A 23,661-nucleotide genomic window follows, 5' to 3' on the forward strand; every position below is an offset into this window, starting at 1 on the left:
AGCAGAAGTGGGAAGAAAGGGAAGACCCGTGTTTTATGGCTGACCATGATATGTTCCCATGGCTGTGAAATATGTACATTCGACCCCATGTCCCAGAGGTGTTCTTGGAAGCTCACATATGTCCAAATCTTTCAGTTGTGTTGGACTCACCCATCACATTTTTGCAATAACTTATTTTATGCCCCCTGCAAGTGACTTTTGAGGTTGTAGAGAGGAGAAGAGAGAAGTTGTAGAGAGGTTGTAGAGAGCGACAGAGCCACATAGTGGTTTGCCAGATTTGCTGTATGGGAATAACCTTGCCAGAATCCGGAAGAAAAGTTGGCAGTATGCCTGTGAAGAGAGGCCAGACTGATGACTCATCTGCAATAAGAGCAAACAACTGTAAAAAGAGTCTTCCAGCAAGAAGAGTAAGTGCCAGCCGCTCTTTTCCCCTTGCCCTTGCAAGGGAGAGCCAGTAGCCTGCTCTGATAGCTGCTGCCCTGTGACAGTGGGAATCAACAGGCTGCGGTCCACTACTTGGATACCACATAGACTATCCCCCTTACACACTGCAGAAAGGGCCTGCCTGGAGAGGAGGTAAATTAGAAAAGGCATGGGTAGAATTATTTTATTAATCATGGTATTATTGTATATTGTGTCTTTCTATAAATTCATCTCTCGAGCACAATATGTAAGCAAGTTTCCTTCAGCATTTCCATGTTGTCCCTCTTGCTGAAGAACTGTGTTGGGTCCTCCACCTTAACACATTAACTTTTCTTTTTAGTTTTTCCCTTATTTTTGGTGGTTTGTTTCAAATATTCTGGGGGACTTGGGGCATTTTTCAGCACTGGCTTCAGAAACTGAGCTTGGTTTGATCATGGGGTTGAATTTTCTGTCATTTACTGTTACTGATTAAAAAGATGTATGGTTATAGCTGCTAGAGAAGAGGTAAGAAAGAATGAACTATAAAAGTGAAGCATTCATTTTTTCTTCTTGGTTCTATTTTGTGCTCCAGGAATTATCGGAAGGCTCTGATATTTCCTGGAAGAATGAGGCATCTTTCATTCCTTGTTCACTGGTTGATACTGAGCCTATGGTATAGTTATCAAGTTTTTGATGTAATAATAAATCAGTGTCATACAGAAATGAACTAGAGACTTCCTGCTAGTTACTAGAAACAAGGCTTCTGCATCGCAAGAAAATAACTTTCTGGGTAGTTTCAGCAGAGATCACAGACGATAAGAGCACGTGCCTTTGGACTACTCCATCAATCCTACAGATCGTTCTTTAAGTCAAAGTTTGAGCGACGGTGACAAGACTTCCCGTGTTTACAGGGACTGCTGTCATGCCATGTTGACAATAGAAAATTATTTCAGGATCATCTCTGATGCCTGCACTAATATCTCACAGGCAAACCAACATGTATTAGTCTTTTCAGTAGCCAAAACTAGTAAGGCCACTTCCAGGAGTTAGAATGAGATTTTGAAACTTACATTTTACTGAAAAAAAAATGGACGAAACATGGCCTGAAGGAGCCCAATGATTTTCAGCCAAAACCAGAATTTCTTCCATTGCCCATTATCAGGGTTATGGATTTAAGCAATGCCAGAAGCGCCATGTTTCCAGCTGATCTGAGAATAAAACCACCTTGCTTCTGCTGCTGAAAATGGAAATCCTGTTGACTGTGAAAATTTAATTTGTTACTAAAAATGGATTGTTCCTAAAAATGGGAGTCAAACTCCTCGAATGGAGAGAGATTTTTTTTTCCAAGGGCTGAACACTTGATCACAGGTGAAACCATTGAATATCATAGTAGGTAAAAGACAATTAGATTCCAGAAGAATATTAGGGGCATTTCTAGACTTCTAATCCATGAACTTCCACAAAGTTTCTGATCTATTGAAGGCGAGCCTTGCACAGGGTGTGTATAGGGCATACAGCTGGTAGAAGCCTGCTAACCTGCAGATGCCTTGTGGTGGTTTTAATCTGTGTTTTGAAGTGGACTAATACAGTGAGATGCCACTGCACTTGGAGAGTTCCCAGACACTTTTTTTTTTTTTTTGGCAAAAGTTGTGTGTATATCTATATCTAGTGGATCATAGATAATACAGAAATTTTCCCTTCGGTGTCCGAAGGAAGGGTCACTGGCGGTCACTGGTTGATGTCTGTTCATGCAAACAAGTCTGGTTGACAGCAGTCATTATGGAAGCACTACAAGGAATTTGTGCATACATCAAAAACCCTTCTCATTGCTCCAGTCTGACAGTGGGATAACTTTCAGTATGTACAGTATGCATCGATGATTCCTTGTATCTGTGCACATATGTGTTATCTTGGGAAGCATTACGGTTTGACTGTATTTCCATTCTTCAGCGAATGGTATGTAAGATGTTGCTGTATACATGGAGTTCCCAGTGTGTGAGAAACGGGGGGAATAATGGAAAAAGGAAAGATAAGTTTTAACTGGAAATTATGTGATATATCCTGTCATCATTTTTCCTTCCAGTCTCCTAAATCAGCTTTTATTAGTGCTGCAAAAAAGGCAAGATTGAAGTCCAATCCTGTCAAAGTGCGCTTCTCAGAAGAAGTAATTATCAATGGCCAGGTGTCGGTGAGTATTCAACTATTTAACTTCAGGAAGGACTGAGCATTTCATCCAAAGGTATGCCTCAAGGCTGGAAAGTGAGGGAATTGTATGGTAGGAACAACAGTGATAGGATTGCAAAGGGAAGAGGTTTTCTCTTTCTGAAGTTTTTGAAAGATCTGTTTTTAAAGTCCATTGGGCCCATAATATTGTGGAAAAACTTTGTCCCTTCTTAAAGTAAAATTAAAATGCTAGTGAATGCATTTTGTGATCTGTGTTTATAGTCTTGATAATGCTTGCTTGGTTTTTTTCAGAGCAATTTTGCAGTAGGAAAACCCATAAGCTCCAGGGAGGTAGCATGTCAGGAAAACAGATTATCATTTCCTTACAGACCTCTTTAAAATCTGTTTTATCTACTTGAACTTGTTGTTTCCAGCCATCAGGCAAAGTCAGCCTCCCTTTGAGAGGCACTGAACTCCTCCTTAAACATGAACTCCTGGCTCATTTTCATAATTTGCCAGAACATCATTCTACAGTGATGTCTTAACTCTCTTCCAAACATAAGTTGAAACTGTGTTTTGTCAAAAGCAATTTCTGCTTTAAAAAATATGAACAAACAAACAAAGCTTTGTTTCCCTTCCTTTTTCTTGTTTATTTTACTATCCTTGTTATGAATCGTCACAATTAAGTAGCAATGTTATATGTTATTCTTCTTGAATGATGACAGTTGTTAGCATTTGATATCCAGCTATAACGAGAATTTAAAACATCTTGATTGTAATTCTTACTAATTAATCTGCAGTTCCTGTTTTGTAGATTGAAGATATTAAATAGCTCAGTATATTCAGAGAAACAGTAATCTGTTTTTCTGTCTTATTGAAAATGTTTCAACTTTAGAGATAGATAGCATTTATTGTCAGAAAGATAGTATTTGGAAAAGAAAATCATAGAATCACAGAATGCTTTGGGTTGGAAGGGACTTTTAAAGGTCATTTAGTCCAACACCCCTGCAGAGACAAGGGACATCTTCGACAAGATCAAGTTGCTCAGAGCCCTGTCCAACCTGACCTGGAATGTTTCCAGGGATGGGGTGTCAACCGCTTCTCTGGGCAACCTTTGCCAATGTTTCAGCACCCTCTTCATAAAAAAGTTTCTTCCTTACGTGTAGTCTAAATCTCCCCTCTTTTAGTTTAAAACCATTAGCCCTCGTCCTGTTGCAACAGACCCCACTGAAAACATTGTCCCCATCTTTCTTAGAGGCCCCCTTTAAGTATTGAAAGGCTGCAGTAAGGCCTCCCTGGAGCCTTCTCTTCTCCAGACACTCTCAGCCTGTCCTCATAGGTGCTCCACCCCTCTGATCGTTTTTGTGGCCCTCCTCTGGACCTGTTTCAATAGATCCATGACTTTCCTATGCAGACTACTCCAGAGCTGGACACAGTACTCCAGGGGGGTCTCACCAGAGTGGAGCATAAGGCGAAATCACCTCCCTTGACCTGCTGGCCTCGCTTCTTTTGATACAACCGAGGATACAATTGGTCTTCTGGGCTGCAAGCGCGCGTTGCTGGCTCACGTCCTGCCTTTCATCCACTGGTACCCACAAGTCCTTCTCCTCGAGGCTGCTCTCAATCCCTTCATCCCCCAGCCTATATTGATACCAGGGGTTGCCCCAGCCCATGTGCAGGACCTTGTTGAACCTCATGAGGTTCACACAGGCCCACTTCTCAAGTTTGTCCAGGTCCTTCCGGATGGCATCCCATCTCTCAGGCATGTCACATATATATAAAACACTCCAAACCAGACATAAAATGTATGTGAATGTATGTATTTTTCAGGAAAGAGACCTATAGTAAGAGCGAGAGTAAGAGACCTATTGTAATGGGCATGGCTAAATACTTTCAGGACATTGCTAATCATGCTTTCAGTTTGAGGCAACACACTTCTTTTCAGCTGTTACCATTCCATCTGAATGATGTCCTTCTTTATAGAACAGCATTTAGATTTCCCTTGTTATGTGTTGTAATCTGATTCACTAATTTGCTTGGCAGGAAACAGTTAAGGACAATTCACTTCTTTTCATGCCAAATGTTCTGAAGGTGTATCTTGAAAATGGACAAACCAAATCTTTCCGGTTTGACTGCAGCACTTCAATAAAGGTAGGCTAGATACACCTTGATACGCAATGCCAAGGATGCCAGTTAGCTCTTTTTAAGACCTTTGGTAATTATAATTTACTTGGAACACTTTAAGAACAAAAATACTAATGTGTTCAGTTGGAGCTGGACTCATAGCTCAGAAATAATGAGGTTTTGGTTCATTTCTCTGCTACTATAAATGTACTGTCAATGAAGAATAACTCAAAGTGATCATTTAAATGTGCCTTGAGCACAATTAAAATTGTGTGGTCCTATCATTTTGATATGCTGCCAAATACTATCATGATTTGTCAGCAAAAGTCAGGAGCTAAGGAGATTAAGATGTTGGTTGCTAATTGAATATCATCTAGCTTGTCATCCAGTGAACTTGGGATGAGATATTGTAGGGTTATGCTGGTGACAAATTGCTCATCTCAGTGTAAGGCCCTCTGTGCTTTCCGTAACACATTTCACACACAGAAATAAAGAGTTGAAGCCCTGGCATACAACTGAGGCTGCTTGGGAGTGTCAGTGACGCTGTTCCATGTAGGTTCCTAAACCAGAGGCATCGTCGCTGTCTGCGAATGCCTTAGAGTAGTGCAGCAAGCAGCACGATTAGTGCTGTTGGGCATGCTGCTAGTACGGCAAGCATTTTTGTTTGGGTGAGCTGTTTTTAATACAGATTGGTTACCAAATCTAGTTCACCACATGGTAGTGTGCATGCTTAGGACACTGATACAAAAGAGGTGCATGGATGGGAATAATCAGGCAAGGCTGAGGATGTAATTTTCAGCTGCACAGCTAATTCGTGCTGGTTTTATGGAGTTGTAAAGCTATACATATTTGAAGAAAGGCTGCTTTTGTGCTCATTGTGATTCAGCAATATGGTCAATCAGTTAGAACAGCAAGAAGAGTGATTAACCAAGATAAACAAGAGGAAATTTACTGCAGTCTGAAAGCAACACTTAGAAATGGGCTGCCATATCTGTTCATAGTTCATATATATATAGCTCAGGCATTAGTTGAGGGCAGGTAATGGATAAAAGCCTCCATGCTGCAGCCATGAGATGCTGAATTCCTTCAGTCCATTTGAGAATTTGGTTGGATGAAGAAATAGAGGACATGCTTCATGTAGATAGGGACGTCTATAATTTGTGTGTTAAAGTGCAGTTGTCCATTCACAGCAATCCCATGTATATATTTACCACATGCATATCTGATACCATCTCATAGGTGTTTGAGTACAGAGGCGCTGATTTTTCACTGGGTGAATGCGTGTGGTGTCCTGTATACTCATGCAGAAAAGGCATGAAACATCACCGTCCTCACATATAACATCTGGGCTTCCACCCTATGCTGCCTACATACAAGGTGTCTGGCAGTGAAGAACTGGGTCCCAAGCATTTCATTAATTTAAGCACATTTTATAAATCCTTTGTTAATTAGGATGTCATCTTAACACTCCAAGAAAAGCTTTCCATCAAGTGTATTGAACATTTTTCCTTGATGCTGGAGCAGAGGATTGAAGGATCTGGAACAAAACTCCTTTTGCTGCATGAACAGGAGACTCTAACTCAGGTTTGTGTAATGATATGTGAAAACAAATGTTAATGAGATGGGTTAATCAGTAAATTATCCATCTTCTTCATTACTCGAGTTAACTGCAAGATTTGTGGTTCGATACAGTCTATCAAATAGCATTGGTACTTAGATGTGGTTGTAAGAATCAGGTTCTCACACAAAACAATAATTTTTCTATTATATAGGCATCATATTTCATTGCTTCATTGAGCCGTTAAAAAGTATTAAGAAGTTTATTAATGATCAAATGGACAGATAGAAAATATTTATCAAGCCTTTTTCGTATCATACACAAACCAGCTAGTAAACATTCTCAACAGCTGGAAAATCCTAGTAAAAATTCTGAGAACCACAGTCTTCCCAAATGTCTGTAAAACCTTATTTTGATCTTTGATTCCTATCTGGTTATACAGATCTGTATTTGGGTGACATAATACTCTTTCTGATGAAGCCAAGTTTGTCTTGTTTACCAGCTATACATTATGTCACTTCAGTGATGATGAATTGTGACCCAGGAGATGCTAGTATGACTTCCTTCCTTAGATCAGGGAGATGTGTCTAGAAGTAAAGTTGCTTCACAGTTCCCAGCAGAGCATCCTGATTTTTAGCTTCTTATCATTTTGCCAGACTGTTTTGCCTGAAATTTTCCATGATACTTCTGTGTTTTAGGGGGACATTAGTATTTAAGAAATTTCACCTAAATTTCAAAAAAAAAAAAAAAGAAAGAAAGAAAGAAAGAAAAAGATTTTTAGATGAGGTGGGGAAAAAAATATTTAAATGCGAGAAGTCCCTTGATCACATCATTAGTCTGTGTAATGCTGTGAAGGAGCTTAGTTTAGCAGCTCACAATCTTTTGAGCATTTTCTAACCTTTAAGCACTTGACTTTGCCATGCTAACATTCTTTTCTTGTTCGGTATAAGCTACCCAGTGACTGCGCAATATCCAGATGTACTCAGTACTGGCTCTCCTGGCCTAGCTGTCTCTCTTTGAAGTAATTGGTAAAATTCTCATTGAAATCAGAAGGATCAAAGTAAACCAGCACAGTGAGCTTTCAAAAATCCCGTCCAGAACTTTTATTTATACATAGAGAGTATGCCGAGAAATTTAGGAATGAGGTCAGAGACTATGTCAAATAAACACACTTTTTGAAAATTGTTAGGGCAAGGCAGAGACTTCATTGGAGATTTTTAAATGTATAGTTTTATCAATTAAATACGTTGATTATAAAGTACTCTAACTCTCTAACTCCATTAGCCTAATTAGATAAACTACACAAACTACATTAATTCTGATGATGTCTTCTTTGAAGTTCCTGTAAAAAGCAATACTTAATTTGCCATTATTATGTTTCTCCATTATGATGTTTTATCCAATTATTCATTAGCTATGCAGTGGTTCCCTGTGAATATACCGAGATTATGGTGTTACATGCTTAACAAAGTTCTGCTGACCAATAAGGCAAAAGATCTTCTTCATTTTTTAATGCAGTGGGAGATATTTGTCTTGGTCAGAAGTCATGGAGTAGATCTCTTAATCCAGAACAACTCATGAAAAAGATGTAATTTCACACGAATTGCCTAACGGATTAAAATAAGTGAGAGCAAGTAAGAATAATGCCAGCCCACGCTCCACCTGTGTTCTCAGTCAGTCTAACAAATAAAACGCAGCCTCTCCTCAAAAACCTTCTAACCCTAACTCATTTATGAGTGTTTTTGTCCTGCTTAAGCACAACTCCAGTTTATACTTCTGTTGGAAGATTTTCATTAAGGTCTGTTTCCTCCCTTCTTTCTCTCTGGTTTTGGATCAGTGAACTCTGGTGCTTGAGGATGAGTTGTAGCGGGCAGTTGTACCTATATGAGTCTAAAAGTCTTTCCACCAGATTATATATACATGATTATTCATATGTGAAGAACTTAAAGAGTCTGTGGCAAAGCTCTTTGTTGAGTAGAATTCTTTTTCTTCATGGCTCTGGAGCAGGGTCACATTGCCCAAGACTACAGACCGTGTAGCTCGATCAGTGTTGCCAAGCTCTAATATGGTTATTGCACTGTCCTAGGTGACCCAGAGGCCAAGCTCACATAAGATGAGATGTCTTTTCAGGATTAGTTTTGTCCCAAAGGATCCCATTGATCTTTTAAGAAGAGATCCAGTTGCTTTTGAATATCTCTACGTACAGGTAAGTGAAAGCCCAGCCACTGTTAGCGTAAAGGAGAGTAAACAGATGGTTGCACTCAGTGTATATATAGATTTAGATCTTCACGTAGAAAAGCATGGCTGCAGTAAATCGTGGGGTTTATGTCTGCTGCATAAACCAAATGAATGCACTTGGGGAATGTGCAAATCTTCATCATCTGCAAAGTCCCCTTCCTTCATAAGTCTGTCTAAATAGTAATGCTTTGATACCTTTCCAAAATATATATGGCTTTAGAAAAGAGTGAAGCTGAAGTAATTGCTAATACTTATTTCTGGCACTGTAATACCAGACAGAAATGATGTCTGACAAGGAACTTCCCGTAAAATGGATGAGAAAACTGATGTACGAGCAATGTGGTTCTCCTGGATATGTCACCAGGTAGAATCCTGCAATCCTGAATCCATATACATTGGTATCCTCCCAGCACTCTTTGTGAAAGAGGATTACTGTTCACCCCAGGAAGGATGAAGAGAGCTTCGATCAAAATGCTCGTGCCTTCTGCTCTTTGGCAGAAGTACTCGTGTTCTTCAGAATTGCCCATATCCTGGTGAGCATCTGACACCTCTGAGAGCAACAGTCCTTCCTTCAGCATGGTTCTGCTTCTGAATTCGGGGTTACTTTTCATGCAATATTAGGTTTTGGTTTTGTAAAAAGACTGAAGTATTTTTAGTGCAAGATTCTTGAACTTGATGCTCCCTCTACTGGTTCTTTGGCAGAGCTGTAACGACGTGGTTCAGGAAAGATTCGGACCGGAACTGAAGTATGACATCGCCCTGCGGTTAGCTGCGTTACAAATGTATATTGCAACTGTGACCACCAAGCAAACTCAGAAAATCTCTCTCAAATATATAGAGTAAGTTTAGAATGCAGTGTCTTCTTTAAAAGTTAAACATTAGGAGTAATTCGTGGAATCTTTAAGGTTGTTTCTTTAATATGTCTAAATGCATGCACCAGTTTTAGGTTCATACTTTGTCACTGAGATTGATTCAAGTGTGCTAAGAGCTCTAAGTATGGTGGATCTTTTGGGTCCAATTACCTTTTGGTCATCTGATTAGACATTTAAAATAGCTTATAAATGCAAGTAAGTTTAACTCGTTTGCTTTCAATGATTTAATGATCAGATCGAAATTTGCATGGTCTGAATCGTAAGGTTTTAGTAGAGATTATTATAGTAAGAGTCATGATTTCTCGGTTCAGAAGACTGTAGGGTTTTACATTTCATTTTCTAATGGAATCTCCAAATTTTAATGTTTCTTAAATGCAGAAGTATCTCAGTAGGTGCCTGTTTTACATTAGACAACATGTATATTTAACTACTAAGAAAAAGAAAAATTCCAAAATGTACTTTGTGTACATGTGCTCAGATTTAGAGAAAAAACCTACCAAACCCCAAAACTTTGGTTATTGTTGCTTAGTTTACTTGCAGAATGGAAATAAGTGTTGCACACTCAAAACTGTAGGGTTTACCCACCTTATTGTATCAACCAGCTAGCCACCTGGCTTGTATCAGAAATAGTGTGACCAGCAGGAGGAGGAAAGTGATTGTCCTCCTGTATTCAGCACTGGGGAGGGCACACCTTGAGTACTGCATCCAGTTTTGGGCTCCTCACTTCAAGAAGGACGTTGAGGTGCTGGAACGGGTTCAGAGAAGGGCAACAAAATTAGTGAAGTGTTTGGAGAACCTGTCTTATGAGGAGTGGCTGAGGGAACTGGGAGCGTTTATCCTGGAGAAGGTCGGGGGGACCTTATTGCTCTCTACAGTTACCTGAAAGGAGGTCATGGAGAGGTGGAGGTCAGTCTCTCATCCCATGTTATGAATGACAGGACAAGAGGGAATGGCCTTAAGCTGCATCAGGGGAAATTTAGGTTAGATATCAGGAAAAATTTCTTTACACAGAGGGTCATTAAGCATTGGAACAGGCTGCTCAGGGAGGTGGTGGAGCCCCCATCCCTGGAGGTGTTTAAAAGCTGTGTGGATGTGGTGCTGAGGAACATGGTTTAGGGACCCTGGCAGTGCAGGGTGAATGGTTGGATCTGATGATCTTAAAGGTCTCTTCCAACCAGATGATTCTATGATTCTACTGAAGATCATGTTATATTGTGTCCTATTAATGAATCAGAAGAAATAACTACTTACAAATGAAGAGTCAGTCTTCTATCAAAAGGAGTGCTTCAAGCAGACAAGAAAATTCAATAAAAGGTGGGGGACTGGTTGTTTTTGAGGACAGGGAAAAAAAACCCACAAAATGTAAATGACAAAGATAGTGGCTGGCTGGTTTGCATGTCCTTAAAAAAAAGCCTAGAAAAGAAAATTACATCTGACATTCCCTTGTTATACCTTCTGCAATTTTAATTCTATAATGGTACTTGCCTGTGTAATTAAGTGGTGTTTAACAATACAGTGTAGACTTTAAACATTAAAATTTAGAACTCTTCTTCTGAATGGCATTATAAAAGGAATAGAAGAGAGATTATTTACTGTTTTAATGCCTGTTTTTCAGAAGTGATGCATAGTTTGAATATAGAAAATAATATATTATTGCAAAACTCTGGATTTGATTAACTCTCCTTCTGTTTTCAGGTGTTCATTCACTTGGCATCATAGTCACCAGTCTTTAGATAAATAATCATCACAGGAATGTGAAATTAAATATATGCCTTTTATTGCAGAAAAGAATGGGGATTAGAGACTTTTCTTCCATCTGCTGTGCTGCAAAGCATGAAAGAAAAGAACATAAAGAAAGCACTTTCACACCTTGTCAAAGCAAATCAAAACCTAGTTCCTCCGGGTAAAAAGGTATTACATTTGCATCTTAATGCAAAGTATGTTTTAAAGAACAGGAAGGGTGGTGTTCATGGGAAACATTTAAAGTTAATCCTTCGGAGAAACACCTAGCCATTATATTGTCAGAGAATTAAATTTTGGTGCTCAGTACAACATAGCTAAGAACAATTACAAATAATTAATTACACCCCAACTAAACAATCTTCCCATCTTGAGAATGCCAGAAAGCTGGTTATTAATACTTCATGTATGATAAAGATATATATTTTCTGATTCATATAGTGCTTCCTATTAATGGCAGACTTGTTAGGAAATTGTTCTCTCTCTGATGCTCTCGTCTGAACCACATTAGCCTATGGGCCTGACATAAATGCATACATTTCAGGGTTGGTTTTCATTATGCTGTAGATAGAAACTTTTTGCTAGCCAAGATCTATCTGGATAGATGATGGTCCTTACAGTAATTGACTCTCCTTGCTGTTGCAAACTGCTTTTTTTTAGCACTAAGCTTTCACTTCAGCTGGAGAAAACATGTAGAAGACAATGTCTCTGAGAAATGCCTTCGATACATGCATACAGCTGAGGCTGCGTTTAGGCACCATAATGAGGTTTCTTTATGCAAGTCATCTAGTCTCTCTTTGTAGTCAATGGAGAGAAACAGGTGCTTCTAGGGAGCGATTCATCCCATCCCACATTAGGAACCAAAAATAGGTCAGATGACTTGTGTCCTAGAAATGCCTATTTCTCTCCATGGGCTATAAAAAGAACCTAAGAGTGACTAGTTGAGACATGAAATAAGTTGAATACTGCTTCATGACACTGTTTCTGGACAGAAAAGCCCTAAAACACCTGGTGCCTGAGCTAAGGTTCACTGTGATCAGCAGAAATCCTGCTTAGAGTCTTTGGATCACATCATGGCTGTGAACGTAGTGTTTGACCTGTGATGCTCAGAAAGAAGGGCCACCTTTTTGTCTGAAGCACTATATGTCTCCTGTACTGCTGAAACTAAAGCTAGATAATGCCAGTTGCTTATTGTTTAACCTGGTAGTGTAGATTTCCCTTTGTTTTGGAAGCCATGGCTGCTGCAGGCCTTGCAGGTGATGACCGTGGCATACAGTATCAGTTCTTGTTTAGAAGAAAGGTTACAACGGTTCCTTCCTGCAGAAAGCAGACTTGGTTGGTTTGGCTTCATTCTTTTCAATTTGAACTGTGGAAATATGTTGTGTGCTCACCTGCTTTTTCAGCAGATAGGTCTCAGAAACAAAGCATCTGAGCTCGTCATCATCTTCTGTCTCACTTGTAGGTACTTACACAGGTATTAACTCATTTATTTCTGGGGTCTTCTCTCCCTCCCCATGAAGGGAAGCTTGTCATTCTCAGCATTCTCACAGTTTTTACAACTCTTCTGTGTTTTTCCACCAACTGAACACCTGGTGAAGGCAAGGGGAAAGCATTACTACTAGCTTCTTTGCTTCAGATCCATTTCCTCCTTGGTGTCTTGAACAACCTTAGGATAGAGGCTCTAAAAATGTTGTTCAAGACCAAGTAAGATTTTGAACTAGAAATCTAGTGGCTGAAATGAAAATAGCAAATGAGATGAGCTCGTTTTATCTTATTTTTTTTCAAGTCCAGATATAAGGATTTACACCAGGGAGGTATAAAGTTTGGGATCAGACTGTTTGGGCAAAATGAACTTTTTTTCTTGCTTCCATTCAGTCTCATAAAACATTTCCAAGTTGTTTCTTTTCAAATAGGTAGTTTAAGCTCAGAGGAGAAAAAAGGAGATACATTATGACATGTATTGCATGATATGATCATATGTATTGATGTACTGTATTTAGCTTTCAGATTTATTCCCTACTAAATATGGTGGGAGAGTTTTATTTTACAAAATAGTAATGAGGTGAAATAATAGGCCATATGCCACAAGGACGAGCAAAATGTGATACACATAGCTGACAAAAGCAAATTCTTTCTTCTCATTCTCTGAATAGGTACATAAATATTTAAGACTGATGGTGATTATGAATGAAAAGCTGCTGTCTAGCCTTGAAATCCCTCAATGAACAGATGTTTAATCTGAGTAGTTTAACATTTTCCCTTCATTGGAACAGTTACGATGTTCTTGCAGTGCTCTGCTGCACCCATACTGCAGTCCCCAGGGCATTTTAACTAAACAAACAAGGTCTTAATTTTAAGAACTAAACTGTTTCTCGTCTGAATCTCAAGTGTCTAATGATTTAGTTTCAGGCTCTGAAGAACTGCCAGTGCAGTCCATTCTCCTTAGACTAAACAAATATGTTTTCTTTCTTAATTTGGTAATGTGTTGATTTACACCACTACCTCTTACCCCTATTTCTCCTTCCTCAGCTATCTGCTCTGCAAGCCAAGGTGCATTATCTAAAGTTCCTCAGTGATCTACGATTATATGGAGGGCGTGTTTTCAAGGCAACTCTAGTGGTAATATTTCTCTTTATTTAAACAGTCTCTGTCTTCTCTTGATTTTTATTAATCCAAATGTCTTTTTGCAAAAGTTGGACCATATTGTTTTCTTTAGAAGTTTATTCATACACTAAAAAAATCACTTTAAAAAATCATGGTTAATTGAACAAAATCAGGTTTGTTTGTTTTTTCTTTTCATCTTGAAAATAGCATTCCTGATATAATTTGAATTTTACTGGGGATTTGGAGATAGGTAGCACCTTTTTGGCAAATAGCACCATCCAACGAACGATAGAATACTAAAATTATTAGTCTGTTAAACTGGACAAAGATTTACTTTTAATGGAATCATCCATCTGTCTGCCCATCCAACTATCCTTCTAAAAACTAGAGTATAGTCAATATCCACCAGCAGAATCCTTTCCTTTTTGTTTTTAATTATGAATCAAGTATGCTCTTGTAGATCGTATCTTCTTAGAAAAACATAATAATCTTTAATGTAGAAATGCCATTCAAATGTAGCACCATGAAAAAGAAAAAAGGCAATGATGATTTCTGTCACCGTGCAGTTCCTATCATGTTTTTGACTTTTTTTTCTTTCATTCTTCTGCTAAAGCAGGGAGAAAAGCATTCAGAGGTGACTCTGTTAGTAGGGCCACGGTATGGAATCAGTCATGTGATAAACACCAAAACAAACCTGGTGGCTCTCCTGGCAGACTTCAGCCATGTGAACAGGATTGAGATGTTTACAGAAGATGAAAGCAGTGTTAGAGTTGAGCTCCATGTCTTAGATGTAAAAGTAAGTTTGTGGTTGATTTATATTAATACAATATCTTTAAATAATGTTTTTGTCTTTATTCAAGTATTTGATCAAGCTGCACTGTTCTGGACATTTTCATGCCAATAATATTCTGAGGGTGCCTTTTTAGCTCTTTTTTGGTCAGAGAGCCTGTAGAGCACAGCTTCAGCATTTGAGGGGCTTATGGTGCACCAGACCGGAACATTTGTCTTCTGTTCTGATTTTTCTCTTGGCTGACCCCAGGCAACTCCTTTTGTGGTTGTCTCCCTTGATTTTCATGGTGAGAAGAGGTGATAATGAAATTTGCCTTCTTTTGAAGCTCCTTGAGCCCTAGAAGCTCTTTTTAGTGTAACAGACAGTATTTTTATTACCATTAGAGAATCACAAGCTGCATCAGAGCGGTATCCCCTGTTTTATCCCAGTGTTTTATCTGCAAAGTTCACTGCAAATATCCACATAGCTGTTACCGATGAAATAAACTGTGAAAAGGCAAGGTTTTTTCTTAGATCATTATAATTCCAGTTCAGTGCTTCGCCCTACGTAATATGTTCACAAATGCTCTTCATCTACCTGTAGTCATTAATTGGTCTTAAATCCCACTGAACACTTCACGTCTGTGTTATCTAGTGGCAATGATTGGATTTTTGAATATTACATTGTCCTGGTTCTTCTTCTTGTGGTTTCTATTTGGTTTTGAAGTGAAAGGCTTCATAGACTGTATAAAGCATTAATCAGGATAATCAGAGACTGAAGAAAGAGCTCTCATTATACTTGAAACTTATATATTCTATTAAAATAAATAGACCCTAACAGTTCTTTTTGCTTACCCAGCTACACACAAAAACACACCTGAGGAATATTATACTAAACTTTTGCTTTGAATGATTTAGGTTTATTGACCTGGAACTGTTTCCCTGTATTTAACTTAATGAAAAAAACATTGCTGTAAATTAATCTAGATGCTCTTTGTCATCGACTTAAGAGAAACGTACAGGTTTGTGAACACACAGCATCTCTTTCACCTTGCTTGGCCGTGCTGACATCTGAGGGTATCAGGCTACTTTACCTGTAGTACTGTGCTAACCTCATAGTCCTCTTGTCAGAAAGCTGCTGTCAACATTTTACAGAGAGAGAAAATAACATAGAAATTAAATCCTTCCCATCTGGTCGTATGTAAAATGCAGCACTCTATGCCGTAGTATTATATATTACCATGGTATCATGTTGTTTTATATTACAACACTGTTACTGATGTATTGCGAACCTTGTATATCCCCATCTCCTTGGATTTCGGCGTATGTAACACCCAAAGAGACGGGCCTAACATAAAAATTACAAGTCTAGGAGGCTCTGGGTGGAATTTGACAAAAAATTGCCTCTCTGTGGGGCACAAATAGGTTGTCGAAGAGATGCAGGCACACACAGGTAGGTATTCCCAACTGACGTTTTCATTCCTTGGCTGACCCTGTGGCAGATTCTGAATATGCCTGTGTATGTCATATATGCCAATATTTTCCTAATGAATAAATGAAAAAAAAAGTGGATTTTAATTTTATTTTTGGTTCTTTTTAATGTCTTCTCGAGCATGTGTCACTTGGCAGAAGCAAGCAATAAAAGTTTAGCTCTCACAGGACTGTTCAGCAGTTCACAATGCTGTTTCCAGCAATCTGAGATTTCTGTGGAGATCATTCATTTCTGTCAATCACTGCAGAGAATCTGAGATGAACGTAGCATTTCAAATGTTAGTTTTTAGTAGTCACTCAAAAGAACAGAGTTTAATTAGCCCATTGTAGGTTTAATCTTTTGTAGTTAACCTTTATAGCCTCAGCTGAATGCTTCAAAAGACGCATGTATTGAACAGAAGCTCAAACTGTAGCACAAAATACTTTAAAGAAAAAAATGGATAAATTTTTCCATGTTGCTGAGAACTGTTCATAAAACACTCAGGTCACCCAGGATGTTTTGGCCTAAGATACTGCAGCACAGGCAATTTTAGAAAGTATCAAACTTTTGTTGGTTTAGTAGTAAGTTATGACCATCAGTCAGTTTTGGCAACAGCCTCCGTCAGAATCAGTTGTCTTTTCACCAGTAAGGAGTTGACTAAGGTGGAGAACCATCCTTGTTGCATGCAATGTTCCTCCTGGGACAAATTATGCATTTCTTAGGTCTGACTTTTTTTTTCTAAATATTTTGAGTTTGCTTTCTTTGCTGATCTCCCTTCTGAGATTCTTTCTCCATTCTCTCTGTCTCTATTTGTCTGCTTATTTTTTCATCACTTGTCTTTTCAGTAATCCTAGGTGACAAACACTGAAATCTTTTAAGCTGTCATTGTAATATTCACTGTCACTGCTGTGACACTGCTTTAATCTCACTACTGTATTTCTGAACCTGAATTTTTCTTGACTCTGTTTGCTTCCCATATTTTGCTTCTTTACACATGCTTAGGGCACACCTTCTGGGAAGCAGCAGATTCCCATACTACTTACTGCAAGACTCCAGCACTTAACACAACAGGTTCTTAGCCCTTGGCAGTTTCAGAGTAACAGTAAACAGTGCTTTGGCGAGAGTAATGTATCTATGCAAGAAAAAGACGGAGCAACAGTCTTAAAACGGTTAGCTTCATTCAGGAAGACAGCAAAATCAACTGTTAAAATGTGCAGTTGGCCTACTACCTTACTGCAACTCCAGTCTATTCTAAATGTTTGGTAACTGTTTGGTATTGGTAGTGAGGAAAAGTTCTCATGTGTTTTTTCAATGTGGTGTTTGTGATGTAATTCCTTTTGCTTCCATGTAGTGGTATTATCAGCAGGTAAGCAGATTGAGGAGGAACACCCTTAACCAAGACTTGGTTGTATTCTTCTTAGCCTATTACTCTACTGATGGAGTCATCAGATGCAATGAATCTTGCTTGCCTCACAGCTGGATACTATAGACTGTTGGTTGACTCAAGGCGCTCAATATTTAACATGGTCAACAAGAAAAATACAGGGAGCCGAGAAACAGGTATTCATTCATTGCACAGTATGTTAATGATGGTCCAATGTATAAAGCAGAAGCCAGCTTAAGCCAGTGCTCCTCCAGATTAATACAAGGCTGTGTCAAATGCGATCTGATCGATTGCTGGCTCAGACCTAGCACCACAGTATATAAGTTCATCTTTGTTGTGTTCTAATATTCAGCCTATGATAGCATCTTAATGATAAAATAAACCAGGTAATGAATTCTTTCATAGTGCAGTGAAGCAGATGCATGCTCCCTGTGAGTGTTGTTATTTTATATGTATATATATCTTTTGTAAGAATACATATGGTGTTGGAGAAACCAGCTGGGGATTTGGTTTTGTATTACTGTTACTGAAATAGCATTTGTATCTAGCTGAGGTTTAGTTCTGAGCTCAGGTACAGAAGTATCAGTTAAACTTCAGGTCATTAAATCAACAGATTATAACTTAGACCAGAGGAGAGTTTGAAAGAGCTTTTCTGAAGTGTTTGATGGCTCAGCTGTCCTATTCATAGAGTTTATTGCTCAGCATTAACAAGTCATTGTTTAAAATTTACTTGACTTTGCTTTTTGATTCACAATGTTGATTTTATTTCACCATGCTATAGGAAATGAAAATAGAGGGAAACATAATCTCCTTGCTTCTGAGTGGAATTGTATACCAAAATCTACTACTTTCCTGACTGAAGGAGATCAGGAGACTCAAATGTCCTTTTCTGATCCAAAACAGAAGACTGTAGATGTTTCTGAAAGTCTGTTATGTCAAAAGGAACACAGACATCTGTACATAGAAAATACTTATAATTCAGGTGGATTTGATCACCATCTGGCCAAGCAAAGTGACCCCACTGAAGCAGAAGAAAGCAGAAATTTTAATCCGCCTTCACTGCTGTCACTCTCAGGTTTGGAACCTAGCAAGAAAGCACAGGATTCCCCCAGGGGAGCAAAGGTTTCCTTTATATTTGGAGATCACGGTTTGGATGGTATCAGTCCTCAAACTCTCGGCTATGAAAGGCTTTTGGATGAAAGTCCAGAAGTACTAGAAAAACAAAGAGCCATTTATATTAGTAATGCCAATGACATTAAAGGCCTGGAGTTGTCACCAGATGCTGAAAGCATTCAGTTTGCTACAAATGCTGTTTACGCAACTATAAACGATGGTAAAATATTTGGAACTGCAGAAGGGATAGAAGAGCCTTTGCTACATGATATCTGTTACGCAGAAAACACAGATGATGCTGAAGATGAAGATGAAGTAAGCTGTGAAGAAGACATTATGGTAGGAGAAATCAATAGACCTGCTCTTCTCAGCCTTTCTGGTTCTAGTGATGACATTATTGATTTGACTTCACTTCCACCTCCAGAAGGTGATGATAATGAAGATGATTTTCTATTGCATACCTTAAACATGGCCATTGCTGCTCCTCCACCTGGCTTCAGGGACAGTTCAGATGAGGAGGACTCTCAGAATCAAGCAACGCAGCCTAGAGACAACAAGGAGCAATCCAATGATCTAGGCAATGATGACATTCCAGTGTCGCTTATCGATGCTGTCCCAACTAATACAGAGGGGAAGTGTGAGAAGGGGCTAGATGATGCTGTAGTCTCTACACTTCAAGCACTAGAAGCTTTGGCTGCTTCAGAGGAACAGCAGACGAATGAAAATTCAGGTTCTTTCACCATAGTTACATTTATTCATTGAAAATCATTCCATCTCATCCATTTAGCTTTGGAATACTACATTTCATGAGGGGTTTTTTGTTCTTGTTGTTGTTTGTTTTCCTAAATTTTTTGCCATCATTTTGCATACATCATATTCCATATTATTTAATGGAACTACCATTATGTTATTAAACTACCTGTCCTGGGAACTGTGCAATAAAGTCAGATTATTTTTACAAAGCATATTTTTGTCTCTAACACACCTCCTTTGCTTGTCACTTATCCAGGTGCTTCAGCTGCTGTCATTTAATTGACTCTTATTTTTTGTGGCTTGCAGGTGTAGCTATCCTGCGAGCATATAGCCCTGAGTCATCTTCAGATTCTGGCAATGAAACAAATTCCTCTGAGATGACTGAAAGCTCTGAACTAGCTGCGGCACAGAAACAGTCGGAAAACACTGCACGTATGTTTTTGACCACAAGTGAAGGCTACCAACCCCTTGTGGAAGAACAGACTGAGTTTCCCATTGCTAAAAATCAGGCTGGAGGGCCAGGCATGAAGCCCTCACAGCCTTTGGCTGGTCGTCAGGCTGCAGAGCTACAGTCAAAAGTTGTGCCTTCAAAGCAGATTCTTCATTCAGATAACATGGAAATGGAGCCAGAGACCATGGAAACAAAATCTGTCACTGATTATTTCAGCAAATTGCACATGGGATCCTTGGTATATTCTTGCACTAGTAAAAGGAAAAATAAGATGACAGACAGTGAAGTAAAAACACCCTCTGATGGTAACGCTACTGTGAAAAAGCAACAGGGAACTAAAAAAGTGGAGACTGATGAAGATCTAAAGGCTAAATTTGGAACTCTTTCAGCAAGAGACAGTCAACGACTAAGCACTTTTAATGTGGAGAGAACTGCCTTTCGCCAAAGATGGTATGCTGCTGATGATGGGGCAGCAGATAAGCCAAGCCCAGAAACAGTGAACGGGAAGACTTTTCCAAGAGTTCCTGTCATTGGTAAAACAGAAACTGACTGTAAGGATGAAGTGGATCCTGAGGTGGATCAGGATGATACCTCAGGACTCAGCCAAGGTGAAAATTTTCTGTCTGATATAACGCCCGTGTCTTCAGCCAAAGACCTAAACGACACAGAAGATAATGATTTATCTGCAGACGACCACCCTTCAAAGCTTCCAGAAGCTGAGCAAAGTGTGGCTAGACTTTGTGAATATCACCTGGCTAAGCGCATGTCATCTCTGCAAAGTGAAGGCCACTTCTCGCTGCAAAGCTCTCAGTGCTCTTCAGTGGATGCAGGATGCAGCACAGGCAGTAGCACATGCGCCACCCCTGTTGAATCTCCTCTTTGTACCTCTGATGTTAAGCACATTATCTCTGACCCATCAATGAAGGGCATTGCCTATATTCCAGCAGATGAAAGAGCTGCCGTTCTTCCAAACCATGGAACAACATACAAGGACCTGCACCAGCAGCCCGAAGCTGTGTGTCACAGAATGACGGTGCATTCAGCAATGAATGCTGAACCACTGTTTGGCACTTTGAGAGAAGGATGTCATCGGATCCCCAAGATAAAAGAAACCACAGGTACAGCAGTAATAAAGCATTTTTAATTGTTTGTTGGTTTTGGTTTGGTGGTGGTTTTTTTTTTTTTTGAAGCTACATGTTAACATTGAAAACTAGGGGAGACATTTTACATTATCTTTACCTGAAACTGCATCATCAAGCTGTAGCAGGCAGTGGGTTTAGACCTTCAGTGTATCTATTAACTTTACTTGTACAGGTTGAGATATTCTTATGAACTGCTTACAAAGATCAATTTTTGTAAAAAACCTCTCATTACAGTTAAAAATATTTGGGGGACACTGATGGAGAGGCCTCTCTTCCACTCTTTGGAATCCTCTCCAAGATCCATAGTCACTTAAGTTCCAGGATACTTGTTAGATTATAAAATTACTTCACAAGGTATATTAATGTAGGAGAGAAAAATCTGTGATTCATTTATTATCTATCTTAGATGCTATTTTAGCAGATTGTCAAAAACATGCCAGTATGAATAAAAAGCTCTAAATGTGCGAAAATGTCGCTACCTTATTGAGCATGTATTTACTTCACCATCTGACAGTAGGTGTTTCCTTAAACAATAATTTACATATAGAACCATTACCACAGTTTTAAGTTCTAATTTTAAGAGGTTTTATAAACTTTCAGTTTTTCAGACATATCATTGAAAATTCTTTCAGGTGGGTTTTAAATGTTTCCCTCTTCTTGGGTTGCAACCCACATGTAGCAGTTGTGGGTGAATGCAGGAAAATTCAAAAGTGCATCAGACTAGGAGTTAGAAAGAGAAATGTTAATTGTCTGTCAAAAAAACCCACTTAACAAAACCAAAATTACCATAAATGCATCTTTCCATACCCTCTCAGGTGTAGTTAAAGAAAGTATTTTAATCTGAAACTATTCATCTGATTAGTTAACAGCAAACATGCAATCCATATATTGGGGGAGATTTAGGATGTTTTATAGATGATTTGCTATTCCTTTTATTAAAAAACAAGTCTGCTGTAGTGGAATGAACCATTAACTATTCATAGGTTATAATTTGTTGATAGATTTTAAGAGGCATCTTTGTGAAATACAAAAGACATGAGGAACTGGTAATGAATTTTCTGTGAAATATTTTGAGGAATGGAAACCACTGGGAAATACCAGGAACCCGTTTGTCCTGACTGTTAAAGATATTTAAAAGTTCAGTCTCTGAATATTATCAGAGTGATACTTAATTATTCTGTCTGCTCTTCTACTACCCCTAGTGTAGCTTTCACAGAGCCTGAAAAGGGAAGACAAGGAGGCATGCCTACAGCTTTTCCTAGACAGCCTCTAGCTGACTCCATCATGCTATCATCCATGCTATCAGAATCAAAGGTGCCAAGTCAAAATCAAGACTCTTGTGACATTCCCAAAGTAAATCAGGCTTGTGGGGCAACAGTTAGTTTACGGCCATATGACATGATAGGAGGAAGCCTCAGGATGCCGCACAACAGGAAAGTGCTGAGACGCAGCAGCAGCAGCAGCATTGGAGGATCTGCAGGCATTGAGATGCTGTTTGAAAAGAAGGCAGCCGCAGCCAGCTTGAAATGCCTGGACAACACCGAAAGGGATGAATCCACATCGGAGAGAAGGGTGGAACTCACCCTGGGCAAAAAGCTGTCAAAAAGTTATTCCCAGAGTTGTGTGTACATCAGCAGTGATAGGAAGGACAGTAAGAGGTGTTTGGGCACAGGTGACAGTCAGAAGGACTCCAAGCAATGTCGAACGATGCCCTTGAGGAAGCTGGACATCAGCGCCTGGAGGTGTCGTGGCCCCTTTAGCTATTGTTTCCTAAGCAGAGGAAACGATGACAACGATGATGAAGATGACCAAGTCAGCCATCAGTTCTCATGTCTCTCAAAAATCCCACATGAGTTCACAGAACCAGCTGGTCAGTCGCTTTCCAGTGAAAATGAACAGAATGTCTTGGAGTCTCCGAAAACTGCTGAGCCCCTGCAAGATGAGGCAGTCAACACACATGAGAAGAGCAGTTCTGACATCCAGGCTGGCCAAATTGATATGAATCTCAACGATGTGGCCTTTGATGCAAGAATCACACGAATAAATGTGATGAAAGAGAAGACATATGCAATGCCTGATGGATTTATTGCAGCACAAAAGGATGCCAATGAGCTACTCTCACTGGTCCGAGCAAGTATGGGCAAGAGAGAAGATTTACACCCAGAAACATATGACCTTAAACTTTCTAAGTACAAACAACTGTTATCTATGGAATCGAGACAGTTGGGAAGTGCCTGCAGGAAAATGGCCATGGCTGATAAAAGCCCTGAGGAAATGCTTTTAGCTATGACTTCCAGCTTTCAAGTACTCTGTTGCTTAACAGAAGCCTGCATGCGTTTAGTTAAAGTCATGAACTCTGAAACACAGCAGCAGGAAATTATAGCTAAGATAGATGAGGTTGTGATAAACTACATTTGTCTTCTGAAGGCTGCAGAAGCAGTGTCAGGCAAGACCTCCGGTGATCCTAGCATTAAACTCTTGGCTCGACATTCGACTACCATGGCCGCTATTGTAAGCACACTAACACGTTCTCTTAAAATGCTTTTAAACAAATAAAATAGAAAAGTCACTTCATAATCTACCTTTGCAAAGCCATACATAAAAAACTTTTATTTACTGTATGTGTATGAACTAATGTAACAAACTCAGCTTTCTCTGTATATTTTGTTATTTTATATAAAATAGGTATAAGATTTAAAAAAGGTTAATTACTGAACACTGACAAAAGTAATGACCAGATCTGTCCTTCTGTTTATACAAAAACAAAAGCCAAAAAAATCCTCTCCCCAGGACCAGAAATAAAAATAGAAAAAAATCCCATATAGGGCAAATTGATGTTTGGCTATTTTTCATATAGTCAAATTTATGGTTGTATGAA

At 39.1% G+C, this 23,661-nt stretch overlaps 1 protein-coding gene across 1 annotated transcript; it reads left to right on the forward strand.

The window, feature by feature from the left end:
- Positions 1–2,416: 2,416 nt before the first annotated feature.
- On the forward strand, positions 2,417–23,339 carry FRMPD4 (FERM and PDZ domain containing 4). The gene is made up of 12 exons (XM_010143252.1): positions 2,417–2,590; positions 4,609–4,716; positions 6,142–6,273; positions 8,334–8,453; positions 9,188–9,324; positions 11,142–11,268; positions 13,627–13,716; positions 14,315–14,497; positions 17,362–17,500; positions 18,106–19,167; positions 19,497–20,759; positions 21,991–23,339. The coding sequence occupies exons 1-12, from the start codon at positions 2,417–2,419 to the stop codon at positions 23,337–23,339; spliced, it is 4,884 nt and encodes a 1,627-aa protein (XP_010141554.1).
- The last annotated feature ends 322 nt before the right edge of the window (positions 23,340–23,661 follow it).

The sequence above is a fragment of the Buceros rhinoceros genome, unplaced genomic scaffold (assembly GCF_000710305.1).
Source record: "Buceros rhinoceros silvestris isolate BGI_N320 unplaced genomic scaffold, ASM71030v1 scaffold12359, whole genome shotgun sequence".
NCBI classification, from domain to species: Eukaryota; Metazoa; Chordata; class Aves; order Bucerotiformes; family Bucerotidae; genus Buceros; species Buceros rhinoceros.